The following is a 23,253-nucleotide window of genomic DNA, read 5'->3' on the forward strand; positions in this document are numbered from 1 at the left end:
TTATGTGGCCAGGTGCTAGTCTATGAATGTCACAGTGAAAGGGGTACCATGAGACCATTACACATACAACATCTACCTAGCTACTCCTTTAAAGTTGTTGTCCATCGTGTTACTCCTATCATGGGAGATAGAAGATGGGGAGATCACGAGTGAGATAAAAAGACAATGCTATTATTTTTTTGAYGTTTGCTTCTCTTGTTAGGATTAAAACTCGGAAAGTGAAACTAGTTAAAGTCTTAACTGTCCTCCTGGCATATAGACTCCTGGTATCGGCGATGGGGTTTTGGCCAGGCCAGTCCCTATAGTCTACCCATGTGACAAAAGGGGATTCAGTTCCCTACTCTGAYCACATCAGGGAGGGACTCCAATTACCACTGAGAGCTTTCAATTCCCTATGTGTCAAAACAAGGGACTCACACTCTTCATGCGAGGGGGGTGCTCTTCAGAAAATGAAAACAGCCACTCCTCCCACCCGACCCCACTCCTCATTTTCACCCCTTATTCTACTATTTAGTTCAATTGAATTGTTGGTTTAAGAAGATCTGCTAATGGTTTTCATTGTCATTAGTACACTTCAGCTCTTTTCCCCTCCACTTTCTTTGTGGTCAAGAGTTAAGTCTGTCAGTCTCACCAGGTGAGGAAGTGTAAGTGTTCAGATTGACCTTGCATTGAAATGCATTGAACTAATKGTTCACCTATAACTCCGACATTCCAGTTGTTTGTGTCATACTCAGGGTATTTCAAATGAAACCAAATACAATTTGCATGACTGGGTTTTACTGATCCAGTCTTTCACAAACAGTATCCATGGTCGTCTGTGTTGAAATATACCTGAAAAGCCAAATGCCTGTTTTTGTTTGTGGCTGTGGCACACAAACTGGCATGTGCTTTATGTGGATTCATCAAGTCGTTCAGTGGGTAGAGTGGATAAAATGTTCCAAGCAGTGTTTGTGTTGCGGCACATATTGTCCTTTGACTAATGAAATGTTTCTGCCCCCTACTGATGCAAACATGAAATAGCAGACAGACTTAAATGAGGTCAGTACGAACCAGGCCACTCCAACCTTGTTCCTGGAGAGCTACCGTCCTGCAGGTTTTCGCTCAATCTCTAATCTAGTGCACCTGATTCTAGTAATTAGCCGGYTGATAAACTGAATGAGGTTAGTTACAACTGGGGTTCAAGTAGAAAAACGATAGGAGGGCAGTGCTCCAGGAACAGGGTTGGAGAGCCTTGGACAGAAGCTGAAGAATACTTTTGTTGGTGGTCATTTCTCAGAGGTAAAATAAAACATCTTTCCTCCTCTCATTGAAAGTATTGTGACGTGAGATGATCACATCATTTGTATTTTGTCATAAATACCTGTCTTTATCTTTTGGGTCATTCTTGAATTACGGTGGCATTTTACGCCTCTTGCTTTGCAACCATGAAAAACCCTGTACAATGACATACACATTGTACATGTCTTTGTTTATAATGAGTTGTTGATCAATAAGTCCTTTTATACTGCAAAACTGTATCTTTATGCAATGTATAAAGTACTAAGGTCAAGCACATTGGCTTGTTCTAGAAGTGAATAGTGTTGCAGTGTTWTGGGGATTTCAGATCTTATGCAAGAAAGTAAACAAGCATTTCTTTTTTTATTTAACCTATATTTAACTAGGCAAGTCAGTTAAGAACACATTCTTATTTACAATGACGGCCTACCCCGGCCAAACCAAGACAACGCTGGGACAATTGTTCCACTTTTTTGGTTACTACATGAATCCATATGTGTTATTTCATAGTTTTGATGTCTTCACTATTATTCTACAATGTGGGGGGAAAAAAGAAACCTTTGAATGAGTAGGTGTCCAAACTGTTGACTGGTACTGTATGTGTGTGTGTAGTGCATTCCGAAAGTATTCAGACCCCTTTCCTTTTTCCACATTTTGTTACTTTACAGCCTTATTCTAAAATGAWTTAAATAAAACATTTTCCTTATCAATCTACACACAATACCACGTAATGACAAAGCGAAAACAGGTTTTTAGAAACGTTTGCAAGTGTATWAWWWTKTTTWWAAACTTAAGTATTCAGACCCTTTAATATGAAACTCGCAATTGAGCATTCTGTTTCCATTGATTTATCCTTGAAATGTTTACAACTTGATTGGACATGATTTGGAAAGGCACACACCTGTCTATATAAGGTCCCACAGTTGACAGTGAAGGTCAGAGGAAAAACCAAACCATGAGGTTGACGGAATTGTCTGTAGAGCTCCGAGACAGGATTGTATCGAGGCACAGATCACAGTGGCCTCCATCATTCTTAAATGGAAGAAGTTTAGAACCACCAAGACTCTTCCTAGAGCTGGCAGCCCAGCCAAACTGAGCAATCGGGGTAGAGGGGCCTTGGTCAGGGAGGTGACCAAGAACCTGATGGTCACTTTGACAGAGCTCCAGAGTTCCTCTGTGGMGATGGGAGAACCTTCCAGCAGGACAACCATCTCTGCAGCACTCCACCAATCAGGCCTTTATGGTAGTGGCCAGACGGAAGCCTCTCCTCAGTAAAAGGTACATGACAGCCCGCTTGGAGTTTGCCTAAAGGACTCTGACCATGAGACACAAGATTCTCTGGTCTGATGAAACCAATATTGAACTGTTTGGCCTGGCAACATCCCTACAGTGACACATGGTAGTTGCAGCATTATGCTGTTGGGATGTTTTCAGCGGAAGGGACTGGAAGACTAGTCAGGATCGAGGGAATGAGGAACGGAGCAAAGTACAGAGAGATTCTTGATGGAAACCTGTACCAGAGCACTCAAGACCTCAGACTGGGGTGAAGGTTTACCTTCCAACAGGACAACAACCCTAAGTACACAGCCAAGACAGCACAGGCGTGGCTTCGGGACAAGTCTCTGACTGTCCTTGAAATTATTTTATACCAATAAAATTGCTTTGGGATATACATTTTGTTTCAGAAGTAATACAAAAATTCTCAAGAATATGTAACAATTATTGGCACCCCTACTGATTTTATAAATAAAATCAAACAAAATAAAATTCTACTATTTTAAGTTCCTCTCAGCTTAAATGCCCATGAACTGAAATTCCGAAACTGGAAGACAGTGCCYACCATTTGCCTCATGCAGCGCAAGACATCTCCTTCGCATAGAGTTTATCAGGCTGTTTATTGTGGCCTGTGGAATGTTGTCCYACTTCTCTTCAATGGCTGTGAAAAGTTGCTGGATATTGGCGAGAACTGGAACATGCTGTCGTACACGTTGATCCAGGGCATTCCAAACATGYTCAATGGGTGACATGTCTGAGTATGCAGGTCATGGAAGAACTGGGACATTTTCAGCTTCCAGGAATTGTGTACATATCCTTGCTACATGGGGCCACGCATGATCATAATGAAACATGAGGTGATGGTGGCAGATGAATGGCACGACAATGGGCCTCAGGATCTCGTCACGGTATCTCTGTGTATTCAAATAAAATGCAATTGTGTTTGTTGTCCGTAGCTTATGCMTGCCCAWWCCATAACCTCACCGCCACCATGGGGARMTCTGTTCACAACGTTGACATCAGCAAACCTCTCTCCCACACGACGCCACACACGCTTTCTGCCATCTGCCCGGTACAGTTGAAACCASGATACTTCCGTGGAGCGCACACTTCTACAGTGTGCCAGTGGCCATCAAAGGTGAGCATTTGCCCACTGATGTCTGTTATGATGCAGAACTGCAGTCAGGTCAAGACCCTGGTGAAGACGACGAGCATGCAGATGAGCATCCGAGACTGTTTGCACAATCGAAGAATTTCTGCACAAACTGTCTCATCATATGTCTGGGTGGCTGGTCTCTTATCCCACAGCTGTAGAAACCGGATATGGAGATCCGGGTTGGCGTGGTTACACCTGGTTGTGAGGCCGGTTGGACRTACTGCCAAATTCTCTAAAATGAAGTTCGAGAAGATTTATGATATTGAAATTAACATTAAATTCTCTGACAGCAGCTCTAGTGGACATTCCTGCATTCAGCATGCCAAGTGAACGCTCCCTCAACACTTGAGACATCTGTGGCATTGGGTTGTGTGACACAACTGCACATTTTAGAGGGACCTTTTTTGGTCACCAGCACATGGTGCACCTGATTATGCTGTTTAATAAACTTGTTGATATGCCACGCCTATCAGGTGGATGGAATATCTTGGCAAAGGAGAAATGCTCACTAACAGGAATGTAAACATTTGTGCACAAAATTTGAGAGAAATAAGCTTATTGTGAATATGTAAAACATTTATTTCAGCGCTATGAAACATGGGACGGACACTTTACATGTTGCAATTCAGTTGGATATATGCAGTAACTTCGGAAAGTATTCGGACCTCTTGACTTTTTCCACATTTTGTGGAAACATCTCAAGCTCTGTCTGGTTGGATGGGGTGCATTGCTGCACAGTTATTTTCAGGTCTCTCCAGAGATGTTCGATCGGGTTCAAGTCCGAACTCTGACTGGGCCACTCAAGGACATTGAGAGACTTGTCCGAAGCCACTCCTGCGTTGTCTTGGCTGTGTGCTTAGGATCATTGTCCTGTTGGAAGGTGAACCTTTGCCCCAGTCTGAGGTCCTGAGCGCTCTGGAGCAGGTTTTCATTAATGATCTCTCTGTACTTTGCTCCGTTCATCTTTACCTCAAACCTGACAAGTCTCCCAGTCCCTGCCAATGAAAAACATCCCAACAGCATGATGCTGCCACCACCATGCTTCACCGTAGGGATGGTGCCAGGTTTCCTCCAGACGTGACGCTTGGCATTCAGGTCAAAGAGTTCAATCTCGGTTTCATCAGACCAGAGAATCTTGTTTCTCATGGTCTGAGAGTCTTTAGGTGTCTTTTGCAAACTCCTAGCAGGCTGTCATGTGCCTTTTACTGAGGAGTGGCTTCCATCTAGTTACTCTACCATAAAGGCCTGATTGGTGGAGTGCTGCAGAGATGGTTGTCCTTCTGGTAGGTTCTCCCATCTCCACAGAGGAACTCTGTCACTCTGAAAGAGCTCTAATATGGTTCTTGGTCTCCTCCCTGACTAAGACACTTCTCCCCAGATTGCTCAGTTTGGCCGGGCTGGCAGCTCTTGGAAGAGACTTGGTGGTTCCAAACTTCTTCCATTTAATAATGATGGAGGCCACTGTGTTCTTTGGGACCTTCAATGCTGCAGAAATATTTTGGTACACTTCCCCAGCTCTCATGGCTTGGTTTATGCTCTGTCATGTACTGTCAACCGTGGGACCTTATCTAGACAGTTGTGTGCCTTTCCAAATCATGTCCAATCAATTGAATTTATCACAGTTGGACTCCAATCAAGTTGTAGAAACATATCAAGGATGATCAATGGAAACAGGATGCACCTGAGTTCAATTTTGAGTCTCATAGCAAAGAGTCTGAATACAAGTTTGGACACCTACTCATTCCAGGGTTTTTATTTTTACTATTTTCTGCATTGTAAAATAATAGTGAATACATCAAAACTATGAAATAACACATGGAATCATGTAGTAACCAAAAAAGTGTTAAACAAATCAAAATAAATATATTATTCAAAGTAGCCACCCTTTGCCTTGATGACAGCTTTGCACATTCTTGGCATTCTCTCATCCAACTTCATGGGGTAGTCACTTGGAATGCATTTTAATTAACAGGTGTGCTTTGTTAATTTGTAGAATTTTTTTTTTTCTTTCCTTAATGCGTTTGAGCCAATCAGTTGTGTTGTGACAAGGTAGGGGTGGTATACAGAAGATAGCCCAATTTGGTAAAATACCAAGTCTTTATTATGGCAAGAACAGCTGAAATAAGCCAAGAGAAACGACAGTCCATCATTACTTTAAGACATGAAGTTCAGTCAATCTGGAAAATTTGAAGAACATTTAAAGTTCTTCAAGTGCAGTTGCAAAAACCATCAAGCGCTATGATGAAACTGTCTCTCATGAGGACCGCTRCAAGAAAGGAAGGCCCAGAGTTACCTCTGCTGCAGAGGATAAGTTCATTAGCGTTAACTGCAGATCAGATTGCAACCCAAATAAATGTTTCTCGGAGTTCAAGTAACAGACACATTTCAACATCAACTGTTCAGAGGAGACTACGTGAATCAGGCCTTCATAGTCGTGTTGTGCAAAGAATCCACTACTACATGACACCCAATAATAAAAAGAAACAAAGAAACATGAGCAATGAACATTAGACCGGGGGTATTCTGTTCTTTGGTCTGATGAGTCCAATTTCAGGTTTTGGGTTCCAACCGCTGTGTCTTTGTGAGACGCAGAGTAGGTGAACGGAGAATCTCTGCATGTGTTGTTCCCACCGTGACGCATGGAGGAAGAGGTGTAGGGGTKCTTTGCTGGTGACACTGTCTGTGATTTATTTAGAATTCAATGCGCACTTAACTAGCATGGCTACCACAGCATTCTGCAGTGATACGCCATCCCATCTGGTTTGCGCTTATTGGGACTATAATTTGTATTTATTTTATACAGTATTTTTTTCTCRTCTTTTAGCAAAGGTACCAATAATTATAGAMCTGACTGTACATCTCTGCTTACACTTGAACCGGCTCCGTTGAAAAACAAACCTGTAAGCAAAGCTGCAATGATATTCATAAAATAGAGGGGCTAATAATAGCTGAAGGGATGGTCATAAACATGAAACCCTGCCAGCAAATTATTACCTCCCCATGTACAAAAACTATTTATGGCATCAGCTGGGTTAGTCAGGTCAATATATTTGTATCAAACTGAATGACCATCTGGAAAATAGTTTTTTTTTTCTCATTGGGGGATCTACTGTTAGGCAATACCAAAGGTTCTCATGCTTAAATGTTTTTCATGTTATCATTGTATACACCCCAACAACATTTTCTGAATGTTCCTTATGGAAGGACATATCTTTTGATTCTTTCAAATTCCTCAGACCTACTCATTTTGAGAGAGGGCAATGCATGTAACCTTTTATGCTTTTGTCATAGAGAGAAGTTTTGTCCTGTCAGGGTTAACTGGATACAATATTGTATTTATCTGATACGTTGAGGTGAGAGACTGGTTTTATATTTACYCTGGAAATAAGGATATGTCAGTGTCAAACTAGGAGATCTGTCAGTGTCAAACATTTTGGCAACGTKGAAATTGAGTARACCTGCGTTGAGTGAGCGTTATGAACTACATTTCCCATCATTCCGCTGACGTCAGAGGGCTTTGTTCCAAACCACACGGTCGCCATTTTTGTTGAGTATTTTGAGTACTTATCAGTGGTCGTGACATAGTTTGCAACCGTACTTGAAATATCGTTCCCTTAGCTTGGCTGGAAAGTACAGGGTCTTATTTCAGAACTTGACAACCAGTTGTTTGAGGTGAGGGTATTTTTATGTTTAACAGCGAAATATAAGCTCATTACATTAAACTTAAAAGCGCAATAAACCATCTTGACGTTAAAGCTAATGTTAGCTACCGAGCAATCAACGTTAGCCAAGGCTCTTCGCTCCGAGAACTGTCAAAGTTGCAGCATGTTAGCTTATTTCGTGTTATTTTCAGCTTGTCTGAAGATAACTCTGATATTGGCATATCGAAACTAAACGATAAACAGTTGTCTAACGTTAGTTAGCTACTTGTTGTGTGCTAACGTTAGTGCAGTAGGGATTTGTTGGTTTGTTGACATAGCTAGTTAACAGTTAGCTAGCGTTAGTTAGCTAACATAACACAAGGAAGTGGTTTCCACTAACTTAGTTACCACAGCCACGTAAAAATTWATGACAACCACAATTTAGGTTTGTCTTAATTTAAAGTTAGGGTTGGGTATACATTTAGCGGTGGTTTTAGGTTTAAAATCAGATTTCAAGTAAAATTKTAGAAATAGGCGGGCTTTATGATTATGTTGTACGACCCAAGTGTTAACGAGTTACGTTACTGATATGACACAGCTAACGTTTCATGTGTAGATTTTAAGCGATTTAAACAGCATCACACATGCCAGCTAACGTTTAGCTAGCATCTGTCCTGTATATCAGCCAATCATGGGTTAGCCTACTTCAGCTGTATTAATACATTTTGTTCTGAAGTCGGAAATGAAGTATGTCCACAGTCCAGTCACATCTGACACGATATGAGACATGACAAGCAGACAGTCAGGCTAGCTTTTCGCCAGGGGCAGCGCGTTCCCTTCATTGCAGCTGGTATGGATTTTACAACCAAGATGTATAGGAATGCATGAGGATAGGCTTTCTAAGCCGTCTTAATTTTTATTGCATAGACTCACTGCCTTTCCTTGTTTGGCAGATGCGGCGTTCCAAGCGCATGCGACACCCTGATGGCTGGGTTGAGGAGTATAGCTATGAGGAGAAGCAGGACATTCGCAAACGGCAGAGGCGTAGTTCCCATAGCAGTGACCGGGAAAAGAGACCGAGGCGGTACCACCACTACAAAACATACGAAAGGTAAATAAGGCACTCTGCTCATGTAACATCAACTATTCAAGCTAAGATGAATAATGAATGTCATTGAATCTATTTAGGGTCAGCATTGTTGAAAATGTTCAGCCAACATTCTTGAAGRTGCTGTCATAAAACTATCAGAACATATAACATTTGTATTATGGCAAGGGGAATTCAAATGTAAACACCACTGACTATTAATTGTAAACAGTTATACAATCAATCRCAGGAATAGTATTTCTGGACATTAACTGGCATTTTGTTCTATTTACAATTTATATAGGCCTAAAAATGTACATATACTTTTGTCTGTTTACAATTGCATTGAACAAGTATGCAAGTACAAGTTTGCAGGTTCCACAGCAATCATAAACACAGTATTGACCAATACATCCTTGGTGTTCTTGTGATCAAGCCCTAAGTAAGTTACAGCTCCATGCCATAACATGACATGCTGGGAGGTGGGATTTAAAACTATAACATTGTCAGGTGAGGGAATGACCTCCATTCCAGGCATATATGTGGAATGTGTGTGAGAGGTTGGAAACCCCTCTTACAGGCATGACTGTGCAGTCCGATCTATAACATGGGTGTCGGTGGAGAGGGAAAGGAGGTCTGTAGATACTTGGCTGATGCTGCCTACCGGCGCCTGACCGGCCAAGACATAACACCCCTGCTGCAAGGGCTGATGAATAATACCACACGCCTGAGATGACCTTATCCACATCCTTGTTGTATTCTGTATTCGTCCCTTATTCTCATCCTTAGCAAGTGGCCGTTTGTCGAGCCAATGAAGGTGATCAGTCAGAATTTCACTTGCAGTGCATGTGTATGATCGCAGTTGTATCCCATCATACAAACCATCAAAAGATTGCTGTGATTTTTTTGTATCAAGCAATGTCTCCCACTTGATAATGAACATGAACTTGTAGTTTCCAGGTTGAGTGTGTTTTTAACTGTAGTCTACCTTGACTACAGGTGTCACCTTGACTCTAAGAAGCTGGAGCGCAGAGCCCAGGAGCCCAGTGTGGAGCGAGAGAGCCATGGGGACAAGGAGAGGGATGGGGCCAAGGGTGAGCCGTGTAAGGAGCGGAGGAACAGAGACTGGCACCACTACAGCAAATCCTCCGCACGCAGTGGCCGTAGCCACCAGAGCAGTCGCACACGACACCGCTCCCGCCGTCACAGCCAGGGGCGCTCTGACTCGGTATGATACTCTCCACCTGTCTAACTCTTTCTGTCTGTGGAATTGGGTGATCGCATAGTAGAACAGTAATCATCTATGGTTGATAATTTTGTTATTGGGGTTATTTGAACTTGCATAATTATTACTAATTGGTCTGGTATTCCAAAAACAGTGCTATGCTTTATTATGAAAAATAATGTTAAACAATCATTTCAATCTTAACTGATTGGAATGAAAGTTTGGATTAAGATATTCATTTCGGCACAAATATTAGATGCTATGCTTCCATAAAACTCAGCCATTGAACCGTGGATGATGTTCTGCTGYACTTCTGTTGTATAACTACTCTTATCATTTATTGAAAGAACTTCTATTGTGAGTCATGTCTGAAAATATGTTGCCATGTTTTTCTTCTGTAACACACATTATGGTGGCACCTGTGCGTTTCTCGGGGATGCATTTGAAATTGCTGCTGCCGTGGCCTGGCCTGGGTTTCTGAATGGGCCGAATATCCTCCCCCTCATCAACTTCCTCCCGCTGAATGAATGATTGGCGCATTCTGGCCTGGTTCTGGCGGGTTTATGATGATCATGGTGGTGATGCGGTTGGCCATGAACCCCCCCCTCTCCAGAGGAGTCACCGCAGGAAGAGATCCAGAAGTTTTGAGGATGATGAGGAGGGTCACCTGATCTATCACAATGGACTCGTACTAAAAGCAAGATGTATAGAACACAAACCTTTCTTTCTGTAACCCTTTTGTCTGATGTATGTTTGAATTATGTCAGTGTAGGTAGGGTATAGCTTCGGGGCATTGGAATCTTTTTAAGAAATATTGTAAAGATTTKGAAGATTTTTTTTTCTCTATCCGTCTATTAGCAGTAAGGCTAGAGAACTATTATTGTAGTAGTTTCCTAGTAATAGGAGTGAAGTGACACATGCTATGTAGCCAGAGTGAGTAGCTGTGGTGTAGACAGCTGCTAGTCTAATTATCTGTTCTTGTGTTGTAGATGCTCTGTTCTGATGTACTAACAGCTTCTCCTTTGCCCCTTTAGATGAGATTGTATCCACTTTAGGAGAAGGGGCATTCGGGAAAGTGGTGGAATGTATCGACAAACCGAAGTAAGTAACATCGTTCATTTCTTGTTCAGGCCAACCGAATGGGTTTACACTCATGGCATTATCTTCTCTCTGTCGACTTCTGCTTTTGTAGTGATGACACGAGGGTGGCCTTGAAGATCATTAAGAACATTGATCGTTAYCGGGAGGCTGCTATGTCTGAGGTAGAGGTGCTGGAACAGATGAACTCCCTGGACGACGAGAGAACCTTGTGAGCAACCGGGACTAAGGGACACACATTTTAGCCTACAACATTCTTATATACCTCTGACAAGCTGCTTAGCTGATTGGAGGTGATATACGAACAGGTGGTAATCAATGTTCCCTCTAAGCTTCGCGTGGCCGCGCACTTCCTCCAGGACTGCCAGGCGACCCGAGAGATTGAACTTCACTGAGTTCGCCCCATTAGTTTGCACTATATAGATWGTTTTTTCTGTGATTGAAACAACATATCAGCCCCTTTTTTCAATGCAACAAACCTAACCAAATCTAACTTTGCAATATTGAGTTTGTGATTTAGTTGTAGGCGGACGGGTAGCCGTTGAGCGGTCTTTCAATCACTCGCGAGTGAATGGGCTTTTCAGATCAGAGCACATAGCCATGCGTGTGCACACTTGTTGATATTCTTTGATAGTTATTAGCCCAGTTATAATTAAGTATAGGTCAGTAATGGAGAATTACTGCTTCCTACAAGAGTGCAATATATAGGCTACAATTCAAGCTCTCTTTGAAAAGCCAGTCTGGTAAAAAAAGCTTATGTCTTAATTAAATGGGCAGTTTTGTCTTTTGACGGGCCTCTAATATGCAAATAAGCCAGTAGGCAGAGGGATAGCCTACATTGTCTAATTCATTGTATGGTAATTAATTGTATTTAGTAAAGTGTTTTWYTTTTTMTTTTTTTTGCATCAATACAATGTAGTCACCTATTTGGCCCATGATGTTACAGACCAAGTAAAAAAATCATAAATTAATGTCAAGCCCTTCATGTAAAAACGTTTTTAAAAGTCTCATGCAATGTAGGCCTGCATTGAACAGCACATATAGGCTACTGTAGGCTACATCATAGAAATCAAAAGCTATTTCCATGTGGAAGTGTTATGGGATTTGCTCCATTGGTTTTGTTGGTAGGCCTACATTATGCTCAAATAGCTGCTGTCTAAAACTGTAAGGGTACTGTCTGTGTTCATTGTAAACGTGTGCCGAAAGTTGCACAAAATTCTCACAATGTTCAAGATTCCACTCACAAGACMAAAAATGTGCTCAGTGTCCCAAAAAAAGAGGGAATATTTGTGTTAATGTGTTTTCTTATTGCCCTCATACAGTGGCTGTGTGCGTATGCTGGACTGGTTCGATTACCATGGCCACATCTGCATTGTGTTTGAGCTTCTGGGTCTCAGCACTTTTGACTTTCTGAAGGAGAACGGCTTCATGCCTTTCACTGTGGACCAGATCAGACACATGGCCTACCAGATATTCAGAGCTGTGTCCTGTGAGTAAAACTCTGGTGGTGCAAAACTCTGGTGGTGCAAAACTCTGTTCAGGAGGAGTGTACCTTTTTTTCCTGTAGGCCGAATCGTTTCTTGTGATGACTGCTGCTGCCTTCTTGGCCAGGTCTCCCTTGTAAAAGAGACTCCCTGTCTCAATGGGACTTTTCTGGTTAAATGTAAATAGATACAATATACAGCTTGATGTGTTTAGAAAAAGCAACATGGAAATGGGAAGTTCTATTTCTGTATATTGATTTGAACATCAAGTGTCGTGGAATTTGAATAACCTAATACTAATTATCTGAATTTGAAATCATTGTAACTTGCACGGTGTGCTCTATACCATCAGATGGTGGATAGTTTTCTTCATGTAGATTGGAATTTAGGAACAAAGGAAGGTATCGTAACACCTACACTAATTTTTGTTTTATAGTTCTCCATCGAAATAAACTGACCCATACTGACCTGAAGCCAGAGAACATTCTCTTTGTCAATTCTGACTATGACATGGAATACAATGCCAAAATGGTAAGTTGTCTGACCACTGCAAGTTGAGAGCACACATATACACACACACATGTCCATTGCTGGTGATCTGCAGCTTTCCTGGTCTAAAAACGTGCAGGGAGACGATTTAGATATTGACAACCTTTATTTAAGCATTTTAAAACACTTCGGTTTTTCCAGTCATGAATATCATCCAATCCAACTGTCAACGGTCAATTTATGGATACAAGTATGGCCAGATCAGCACACCCCTACCCAGTCCTTTCCAGTCAGTAGGTCCAGATCGGCGCACCCCTACCCAGTCCCCTCCAGTCAGTATGGACCTCTGCAGCAGGCAGCGTGTAATAAATGTCTTGTGTTTTCAAATGCAGAAACGGGATGAGAGAACTTTGAAGAACCTAGATGTGAAAGTGGTGGATTTTGGTAACGCCACCTTTGACCACGAGCACCACACCTCCGTGGTCTCCACCCGCCATTACAGAGCACCGGAGGTCATCCTTGGTAAGTGGCGAGAAACCAATGTGTTGGTGAAAGTGAGGAATGCAAGTCTAAATTGTTGTAATGTTTGTTTTCACAGAGCTGGGGTGGAATCAGTCATGTGATGTGTGGAGTCTGGGCTGCATTCTCCTAGAGTACTACCTTGGGTTAACACTGTTCCAGGTAGGTACAGGAGCAGTAGAGGTAGTTTCTTTCAGCAAAAATATTTGTACTGATACAATTGCCKYCYTGGCATTTTTGTAGCCTGGGTKCCAGTCTTTCTGCTTAGGGCTGTGGCGGTCATGAAATTGTCAGCTGGTAACTGTCATGCAAATAACTGCSAGTCTCATGGTAAATGACCGTTAATWAACATAAACATGTTTAGCATCTCCGGGCTTCCACACACAGCCTACAAGCTACTGATGTGGAGACTAATAAATCCCACACAGCCGACACCAACACAATAAATCCATTATTTATTTTGGGCAGGTCTAAAGAAACATTATGGTTTGAAGAAAATGTAGCCTATTTCAGAAGAATAGAATGGCATATTCTGAGTCGTCCTAATATTAGGCCCTGATCTGGCTATGCCATATTGCTGTGGGCTGCACTAGTTCATATAGCAGACAAAATTAGCTTAATTCTTCTGGCATTATTTTATAGTAAGAAGAATATAATTGAACACAGCTTAATAAAATATAAATTATATTTTTCCCAAATGATTTCCGGGGGTGTGTGCACATTGTTAAGTGCTCAACACAGAACAGTGTGCAACAAAGTGAATTCCCCATGAACTCGGGGAGGGGACTGTGGATCACTCTCCGTTCGTACGTTAGTCACATGCGATATCTGACAGCACTGGCCCGATTTTGACGGAACTCGTGTGAATGATGTATCTTGCCATAGAGATCCTTCATTTACAAAATTACCGATTTGCCCAAGGCAGGAACAACAGTAATAGTCACACGCGATCTCAATTGGCCTAAGTCTCTCATTCAAAATTTGACGAGCACTTGATAATATTGTCACCCATCAGACTATCCTCAATTTAATCCGGTCTTTTACATATAGTCTACTAATGTGTGGAAGTATTTTGGATTTAGAATGGCCCACTAAAAAATGTAACATGACATCCTTAGCCTGCACTCGAATAGCGAATGTAGGTTATGTGCGGTTATAAAAAAAAAATGATATGCCTGGTAGGCTACACCGGTTGTAAAGCAGATKCATGTGCTTAATTTTAAGAATTGAGCAAATAATATTGCAGCACGAGGAAAGCTGGGATCCTCTTTTTAAATAGTGGCCAGTCAAAACTGTTTTCACATGCGATTGCACTTGACTGGGCTCATAAGAACCACCCTGTTCCAGGGGTCTACAGGCTACGTTTAGTTATTCGGCCACTTTAGTTGTGATACAAACCTTATCAAAACATATAGGCCTATGAACTAGGCTACGTGATGCCTGCGACTGCTTTGAAAAAGGTGCAAATAATGTATGCGCCTCTTCTTGCCTTAGACTGCACACRCTGGGCATCATTCAAACGTGATAATATTCTCACCCCTCAGACTATTCTGAATAMAATGTTGTCTTTACATGTACTAAATAATGTGTGAAATTAGTTTGAATTGAAAATGTGCAATTATCATGCGCCTGTCGGGGCGGGGGAAAAAATAGACATGTCATCCGTATGCACTTAAATATTGAATGGAGGACGCTTTTCCCGCAGTTCATTTTCATGCCAGCCAGGTAGGCTACTCCAGTTGTAAAGCAAAGCAATGTGCTGAATATTAGGAAGGTTGAGAAATAAATAAAGTAGRCCTAGCCTATGGAAAGCTGATGGATCCACTTTTTAATAGAGGCCATCAGCTTTTCTCACAATTACATAGCCTATAGAAATGTTGCGYAACATGGGCTTATTATAGGAACACTTATTTCATTCCATGCATCAACCAGCTAACCACCTATTTCACTCAAACTGTGAACGCCAGGGCTCATGAAGGGTTTGATTAGATTTTTGATTGCATTTGCATTGATGTCAGCGTGATTAGAGGGACAATGGAGCGCTGAGTACCAGGCCATTAGCGACTGGCCGTTAGCAAGTTTGGTAGGCTACTAATTACCATCAGCGGCGGCATAGCGCAGTTTTGGAGAAGCCTAGTTACCYTGACTCAGCGGTCACATAGAATTTGACTGCGGTCATGACTTTTGACTGCTGCTGTAGCGGTAACACAGTCACCGTAACAACCTTATTTCTACTCTTACCATCTCCTGGAATTGTCATGCTATGTTTTGGCATGACCATGGAGTAGGCAAAAGCACAAACAGATCTGGGACCAGGCTCATTTTTTGGGGGGGACTTTAACTTTGTGAAATTTCAGACGCATGACAGCAAAGAACACCTGGCCATGATGGAGAGGGTTCTGGGGCCCATACCTGTCCACCTGCTACAGAAAACCAAGTATGTTTAGTGTTTGTTGATGATTTTTGGTTGATAACCCTGAGTCTCAATTTCAAGATTTAGATGATCATTGATAAATGGTTGTTGTCAAGTAAGAGTGTGTAAATGTATGTTTTTAAATGGTCCCCCAGGAAGCGGCGGTATGTGCATCATGACCGGCTGGACTGGGATGAACACAGTTCCTCGGGGAGATATGTGAGGAAGCACTGCAAACCACTCAAGGTAAAACTCAAACACTATTACAGTTACCTGTATGATAAGCACCATGCACAATAGGGACCACAATGGAAGTAAGTCACTGACTTGATCGTACTGTCCCTGTCACATTTAATAAAATGTATGTACTGTGTTCTTTAAAAAAAAATTTTTTTTTACTAGTTTATAAAAATCAATCAATTCAGTAGCAACTAGCAAGCACCCTTTTGTGATCAGAAATTCCACAATACAATCGCTGGAACAACCTCAATTGATCTGCACACATGAAATASTGTACAACAACTAGATGCTGTTTCTAATATGTACCGTTTCTCTTGTMCCRTTAGCAATACATGTCCTCCAGGAGCTCAGACCACGAGCAGCTATTTGACTTGATCCACAGTATGATGGAGTATGACGTGTCCAGGAGGCTCACCCTGGAAGAGGCCATCTGGCATCCATTCTTCCACCCCATGAGGAAGGAGAGGAAAAAGTGACCCTGAAGACCACAGCACGCACTACTCTACATTTCTCTACTCCAAGGGAGACTTCTATAGACTGCATCAGTCCGCTATCTATGAGATTATTACCCTTGTTTACATACCGATTGAGCTTACCTGCCTGCTTCCAGATTTAATTTATTTAACTTGTKAATCCTCTTGATCCCTTCTGATTTGTGAATAAATTTGTTTACTATGTTCTCAATTGTGTTCCTTCACATTGAACTAACCCCCTTTTTAAAAATGTTTTTTTTACTTCAGATTAATTGATTTGWCATAGAATATTGTCAGCCACATTGACATCATCGGGAAAAAATGATTGCTCATTAAAGTTGATTGATTGCTAGAYATATTTTCTGGTCATTTTCAAGGCAGCATGGTCAGTAAGACAAACAGTGATAAGAATGCAGTCTGTTGGTCTACTTGTAGTAGTCATATTTATCCAGTTGATGGCAATACAACATCCCRTGACTAGATTCCAGTTCCACACATGCAAGAGATGGGATTTGAAATAGACAAGTGCACTTTCCTTGATAAGTTTTAAAATGTATTTGTTGCTACAACATTTGAATAAATAACATTGAGTGTGACATTTCAATCCYCCCATTATTTTCCATTAATGGTTAATTTTATATTTCAATATTTTTTTCAAAGTACAGTACCATTTAATCGATTGTCAAATTAATGAATGTTATTACTTTGCTTTGTTTTATTACATTTCATTGGTTTAGTTTAGAATACGAGTTTAATAATTCGTTTAATTATTCAGGTTTTCATCCATTTATTCACCATTATTCTAGAGGTGAATTCTCAGGCAGSCTATTTTTATTGAAGGGACTTCAGGGAGTGCTAAGAATGGTATTTGRCATCCTGTCTGTGTCTTACTGGTCTAAATCATTCGACCTGAGAGCGCGTGAGCGCAACTACACAGCCCACGCTACTGTTGCGTCCAGCTTTCCTCCCCATTCACTTATACTCAGAGATTTAAACGTTCATTCTAGAGATGGCGTCGATGCTGTAACAAAGTGGCATTAAGAAAATCGAATTATTTCTAGCAGGAAATGTTGCACMCAGGAAAAGTGCTTACAATTTATTTCTGGTAGTTTTTTGGCTGCCAACGTCAGGATGGGATTCCACGCAAAATCAGAGAATAAGAAGGCCATGGAATCTATCAACTGCCTCAAATCAAACTTTTCACATTGTTTAGGCGGGCTGTTAATTGTCTTTTGCATCATGCTGTCGGTGTGTTCTATGGCGTTTTGTTTTTTGGTCAACTTCAAGACATCTTACCTGGAGTACAGAGTGCATACATTGGAGATGGAGAGAATGTTCCTGATCCATCCCGATGCATCCGCGCAGGATGAGAATGGAACAGTACCTGGTCTCCAGGATATCATTGAAAGACTTGTGCAAGAGGTGAGGATGACTTAAAATTTTAATAAAGATAAACATGTATCAGACTGATGCAAATGCAATATTTTGAAGGATGATTTCTCACATTTTCGAATACAGTAAGGTTGCCTTTTTTTTAAAGCATTGTGACAGCATTGTGGTAGCTGATCACCATAATCAAGTAACTAGGGTTGTTAAAAAAACGAATAAATTGCAGGATTTGCTCTGATTAATCACGATTAAACGCCAATTCAGAATTTGCTCAAATTGAGCTGTAATTTTAAGATTTTTTATACAAAAAGCATTACAAGAATATTCACTTCTTGATTTTGTCCAAAGTAACAGTAAGTAAAATCAGGTAARTTGATGARGCACACTTTCTTTAACCTCAAAGTCAACTTGTTGTGACATCGCATTGTTTTTAACTATATAGATAGGTTTGTTTTTAGCTGTATAGATTATGTATTTGTATGTTTTCAGTGTATTTTGAATGCTTTCAGACAACTCGATTAATCCTGATTTAAAAATGGACTGATTAGCTCTGACAGCCCTTTATGTAACATGGTTAATCTCTTGGCTAACTACTAATTTGATGCCTTAATTCAGACTGATCTCCAAATTCGAGATCCATTTAAAAATGGTTGTCCATTTCTACCACTACTACCACTACTCTACCACTACTTATACCTTACATTTAACCTATATTCAAAGAAACATTATGCACTGTGCATTCTTGTTGTCCCCTTTCAGAGACTGACCATAGCACTGCCCAAACTTCGCACTGCCAGGGAKGTCATTCAAGAGTGCTCCTGTCCTCCAGGTATGTTTCCTACTCTATGAAAGGTGGCTTCTACTCCCAGGTTGATAGAAGGAATTTAAAATATTAAATGGTTTACTATTACATTATCAGTCAACTTGACTTTCCTCAAACAGTTCAACAAAGTAGTCATAATTTTAATTAGTGTTATTCAATTGAAAACTATTCCGAGGAAGACAATGCTCAGGTATAAYGTAAACTCGTACATCGCCTTGGTCCGTACAATTGCCCTTATTTTAGCGCCCCAAAAACGTAATACTTCCAGATCAACTGTAATGTCAATACCATTGTAAAGCATAATTTCTCCCCTTTCCAACAGAATCAATTACATGACCTAAACGCTGCCCGTTTCTGCATAATTCAAGCAGACAATGAGCCCCGTTGGGTCTTTTTAAAAATGGCGGGTGGGGAAGCGAAACTAATGCGTGATAGTGAGAAGGAGAGATGTTGTGTGGGAAAATTGCTTTTTTTCACTCGATCTGTCCAACTTATCACCTTATCGCCTCTAAAATGTAAATAAAACACTATAAAGAGTTTATWTAATGTGTCATTACATACCTAWTTGAAGGTTTGTGTCGAATTTGAATCGGTTTTTARGGCGGTGCTAAAGTGATCYTRGAAGTAAACAGCTGATCGCATGCAATGATGACGCAAAAAATGACTAGGTATCCCCCCTTACCCCTGTCACTGTCCATTTCTTGTTTTTAAACGATGAGAGAAGTGCTACACCTGGTGGAGAGAGATTGTAAGACAGAAATAGTTGCTTTATGCATGCCGTACGTTACGACATGACACGTCACGATGTAACGGAGGGTCCGTTTTTTCAACTTTTCTCCAATACTATAGAGCCATTACCATGTCGATCAACGCGTGAATAGAAACCTAGTTCACACCCCGGATTTTGAAGTCAACACAGTCGCTACAGTTCCATTAGTTAGTTCTTTGTAGCCTCGTTTGAATGTTGCGGTTGCGCACATTTGTAAGGAATGGGGTGAGTTTACGTTAGGCATATAAGCACATCTATTTGCAAAGTGTTATTTTTGCTAAGCCTGTTAATGGTCAACATAATAAACAGTGCATTCAGAAACCCCTTGAATTTTTCCACATTTTGTTACTTTACAGCCTTATTCTAAAATTGCTTAAATAAATAAAAATCCTCAATCTACACACAATACCCCATAATGACAAAGCGAAAACAGGTTTTTAGACATTTTTGCAACTGTATTAAAAATAAAAATAGAAATACCTTATTTACATAAGTATTCAGACCCTTTGCTATGAGACTCGAAATTGAGCTCAGGTGCATCCTGTTTCGATTGATCATGCTTGAGATGTTTCTACAACTTGATTGGAGTCCATCTGTGGTAAATTCAATTGATTGGACATGATTTGGAAAGGCACACACCTGTCTATATGAGGTCCCACAGTTGACAGTGAATGTCGGAGCAAAAACCAAGCCATGAGGTCGAAGGGATTATCCGTAGAGCTCCGAAACAGGATTGTGTTGAGGTACAGATCTGGGTAAGGGTACCAAAACACTTCTGCAGCATTGAAGGTCCCCAAGAACACAGTAGCCTCAATCATTCTTAAATGGAAGACATTTGGAACCACCAAGACTCTTCCTAGAGCTGGCTGCCCTGCCAAACTTAGCAATCAGGGGAGATGGAACTTGGTCAGGGAGGTGACCAAGAAACCCAATGGTCACTCACACAGCTGCAGAGTTCCTCTGTGGAGACTGGAGAACCAATCAGGCCTTTATGGCAGAGTGGCCAGACAGAAGCCACTTCTCAGTAAAAGGCTCATGACAGCCGCTTGGAGTTTGCCAAAAAGCACCTTAAGACTCTCAGACCATGAGAAACAAGATTATCTGGTCTGATGACACCAAGATTGAACGTCTGAATGCCAAGCATCACATCTGGAGGAAACCTGACACCATCCCTACGGTGAAGCATGGTGGTTGCAGCATCATGCTGTGGGGATGTTTTTCAGCGGCAGGGACTGGGAGACTAGTCAGCATCGAGGGAATGTGGAACAGAGCAAAGTACAGAGARATCCTTGATGAAAACCTGCTCCAGAGTGCTCAGAACCTCAGACTGGTGGCAAAGGTCCACCTTCCAACAGGACAGCGACCSCAAGACAATGCAGGAGTGGCTTTGGGACAAGTCTCTGAATGTCCTTGAGTGGCCCAGCCAGAGCCCGGACTTGAATCTGATCGAACATCTCTGGAGAGCCCTGGAACTAGCTGTCCAGCATCACTCCCCATCCAACCTGACAGAGCTTGAGAGGGTCTGCAGGGAAGAATGGGAGAATCTCCCCAAATACAGGTGTGCCAAGTTTGTAGTGTCATACCCAAGAAGACTCGAGGCTGTAATCGCTGGCAAAGGGGCTTCAACAAAGTACAGAGTAAAGGGTCTGAATTAGGGTTGCAAAGGGTCGGAAACTTTCCAGTTAATTTCCAGAACTTTTCCTGGAAATTTTCCATGGGAAGTTAAGTCCTGGAATTTTGCTTAAATTCATCAAAAAAGTTAACTTATAACAGTGAACCTTTTTTGTGGGATACACATAAGGAAATTCTAGGTCTTGTGGCATATTTTGGTTAAACTATCCCCAATTCAATGGAATTGCAACCCTCTGCATGCACAGTGCATTCTTCCATCACATGTGCAGCTGATTCTCAAGATCTTGCACACTAATGAGATGTTATTGAGCCCACACTACCACACTGTCTGAGCCAAGGACTACATGCTTTCTGGTAAGTTTTGATTACAATACCGGCTGGGGTGAATATATTTTATACGACATACATGATTTTTTGGGGCAGTATTGAGTAGCTTAGATGAAAGGTGCCCATTTCAAACGGCCTGCTCCTCAGTCATAGTTCCTAATATTTGCATATTATTAGTAGTATTGGATAGAAAACACTCTAAAGTTTCTAAAACTGTTTGAATTATGTCTGTGAGATTAACAGAACTCATATTGGCAGGCAAAACCCTGAGTTGAAATCAAAACAGGAAGTCAGAAATCTGAGCTTGTCTGTATTCACCAGAGTCCCTTAAGAAATCCAATTGAGTTATGAATGATGTTGCACTGTCTAGGGGTTCCACTAGATGTCAGCCATCAATAGAAATTCCAATGAGACTTCTATGATGTTGTGGGAGAGAATGAGAGCAGAATCAGTCAGGTGTCCATCAAGCAGCCATTTCCTGAACATGCGTTTTCTTCATGCAAGACACTGACGTTCCATTGCTCACGCAGACAAGAACGAATACTCCGGTTGGAACTTTATTGAAGCTATATGTTAAAAACATCCTAATGATTGATTCAGTACTTAGTTTGAAATGTTTCTTCGACCGGTAATATCACATTTTGTTTTTGTTAGCGTTTGGATATGTAAACCAGACGCGCTAACAAAAGAAGGTATTTGAACATAAATAACGGATTTTTTCGAACAAAACAAACATTTATTGTGGACCTTGGATTCCTGGTGTCCTTTCTGATCTAGATCATCAAAGGTAATGGAATATTTATCATGTATTTTATTGTTTATAGTGATGCCATCTTTGCAGCTGTGGTATGCTACTTTTGAGCACCGTCTCAGATTATAGCGTACAATTATTTTTCCGTAAAGTTTTTTTGAAATCTGACATAGCGGTTGCATTAAGGAGAGGTATATCTATAATTCAATGTGTATAACTTGTATTATCATCTATATTTATGATGAGTATTCATGTTGAAACGATGGGCTATGCAAAGTCACTTGATGTTTTTGCATTTAGTGAATCTTGTAGCCTCAATGTAAACTCAGATTTTTTGATATAAATATGAGTTTAATCAAACAAAACATGCATGTATTGTGTAACATGAAGTCCTATGAGTGTCATCTGATGAAAATAATCGAAGGTTAGTGATTCATTTTATCTCTATTCTGGTTTTTGTGAAGCTATCTTTAGCTGGGAAAATGGCTGTGATTATTTTTGGTTTTGTGGTGACCTAACATAATCGTTTGTAGTGCTTTCGCTGAAAAGCCTATTTGAAATCGGACACTTTGGTGGGATTAACAACAAGATTATCTTAAAAATTATATAAGACACATGAATGTCTGAGAAATTTTAATTATGAGATTTCTGGTTTTTGAATTTGGCGCCCTGCACTTGGACTGGCTGTTATCATATCAGTCCCGATATCGGGACTGCAGCCATAAGAGGTTTTTTAAGACATGAAGGTCAGTCAATCTGGAGAATTTCAAGTGGAAACTCCTGCAATATCCATATTAACTTTCCTCTCGTAAGGAAAGTTACCACCTCACTGCGGAGCTTCTCTCTCTTTTCAGGATTCACTCGATAGGCATGTTGTTTGATTGGGGCCGAGTCCCCAACGTCAATGTCATGCACTAGTACATTTGTCTGAGTTGGCACATCTGAGAAATAAACCCAGATATTCTAAAAGCAGTGCAACAATGTTGCGTTTTTCCTCTGGGGACAAGTGTGCCAAAAAGACAAAGGCTTTCTAGAATCTCTGAGTTACTCTACCGGACAACCGGCACAGGGTGTATTGGGCTGTCCTCGTACTCTTGAGGAAGACTATAGTCAATGGTGACAGCAGTGGCCACAGGTAGACCATCACAACCGGTTTGCCCTGAGTTCGCCACCCGCTCGAAGCGGGT

At 41.1% G+C, this 23,253-nt stretch overlaps 1 protein-coding gene and 1 long non-coding RNA gene across 3 annotated transcripts in view; both read left to right on the forward strand.

Annotated features, from left to right (window-relative positions):
* The first annotated feature begins 7,253 nt into the window (after nucleotides 1-7,253).
* On the forward strand, nucleotides 7,254-16,971 carry clk4b (CDC-like kinase 4b). 2 transcript variants are annotated; one of them, XM_023968033.2, is made up of 13 exons: nucleotides 7,254-7,378; nucleotides 8,301-8,458; nucleotides 9,434-9,662; nucleotides 10,273-10,363; nucleotides 10,694-10,760; nucleotides 10,852-10,968; nucleotides 12,080-12,246; nucleotides 12,678-12,772; nucleotides 13,123-13,252; nucleotides 13,329-13,411; nucleotides 15,607-15,686; nucleotides 15,818-15,908; nucleotides 16,229-16,971. In XM_023968033.2, the coding sequence occupies exons 2-13, from the start codon at nucleotides 8,301-8,303 to the stop codon at nucleotides 16,376-16,378; spliced, it is 1,458 nt and encodes a 485-aa protein (XP_023823801.1). In that variant the 5' UTR covers nucleotides 7,254-7,378; the 3' UTR covers nucleotides 16,379-16,971. The 2 variants fall into 2 exon arrangements, with proteins under 2 accessions (XP_023823801.1, XP_070290756.1); XM_070434655.1 differs by lacking the exon at nucleotides 10,273-10,363.
* Nucleotides 16,972-17,288: 317 nt separating this feature from the next.
* LOC139022866 (uncharacterized) overlaps nucleotides 17,289-23,253 on the forward strand; it is a 75,104-nt gene continuing 69,139 nt past the window's right edge. Inside the window, exons 1-2 of the long non-coding RNA XR_011473922.1 lie at nucleotides 17,289-17,797; nucleotides 18,524-18,593. This is a non-coding gene — a long non-coding RNA (uncharacterized lncRNA). The remainder of the gene's footprint in view (nucleotides 17,798-18,523; nucleotides 18,594-23,253) is intronic.

This window comes from Salvelinus sp. IW2-2015, linkage group LG23 (genome assembly GCF_002910315.2).
Source record: "Salvelinus sp. IW2-2015 linkage group LG23, ASM291031v2, whole genome shotgun sequence".
Taxonomy (NCBI): Eukaryota; Metazoa; Chordata; class Actinopteri; order Salmoniformes; family Salmonidae; genus Salvelinus; species Salvelinus sp. IW2-2015.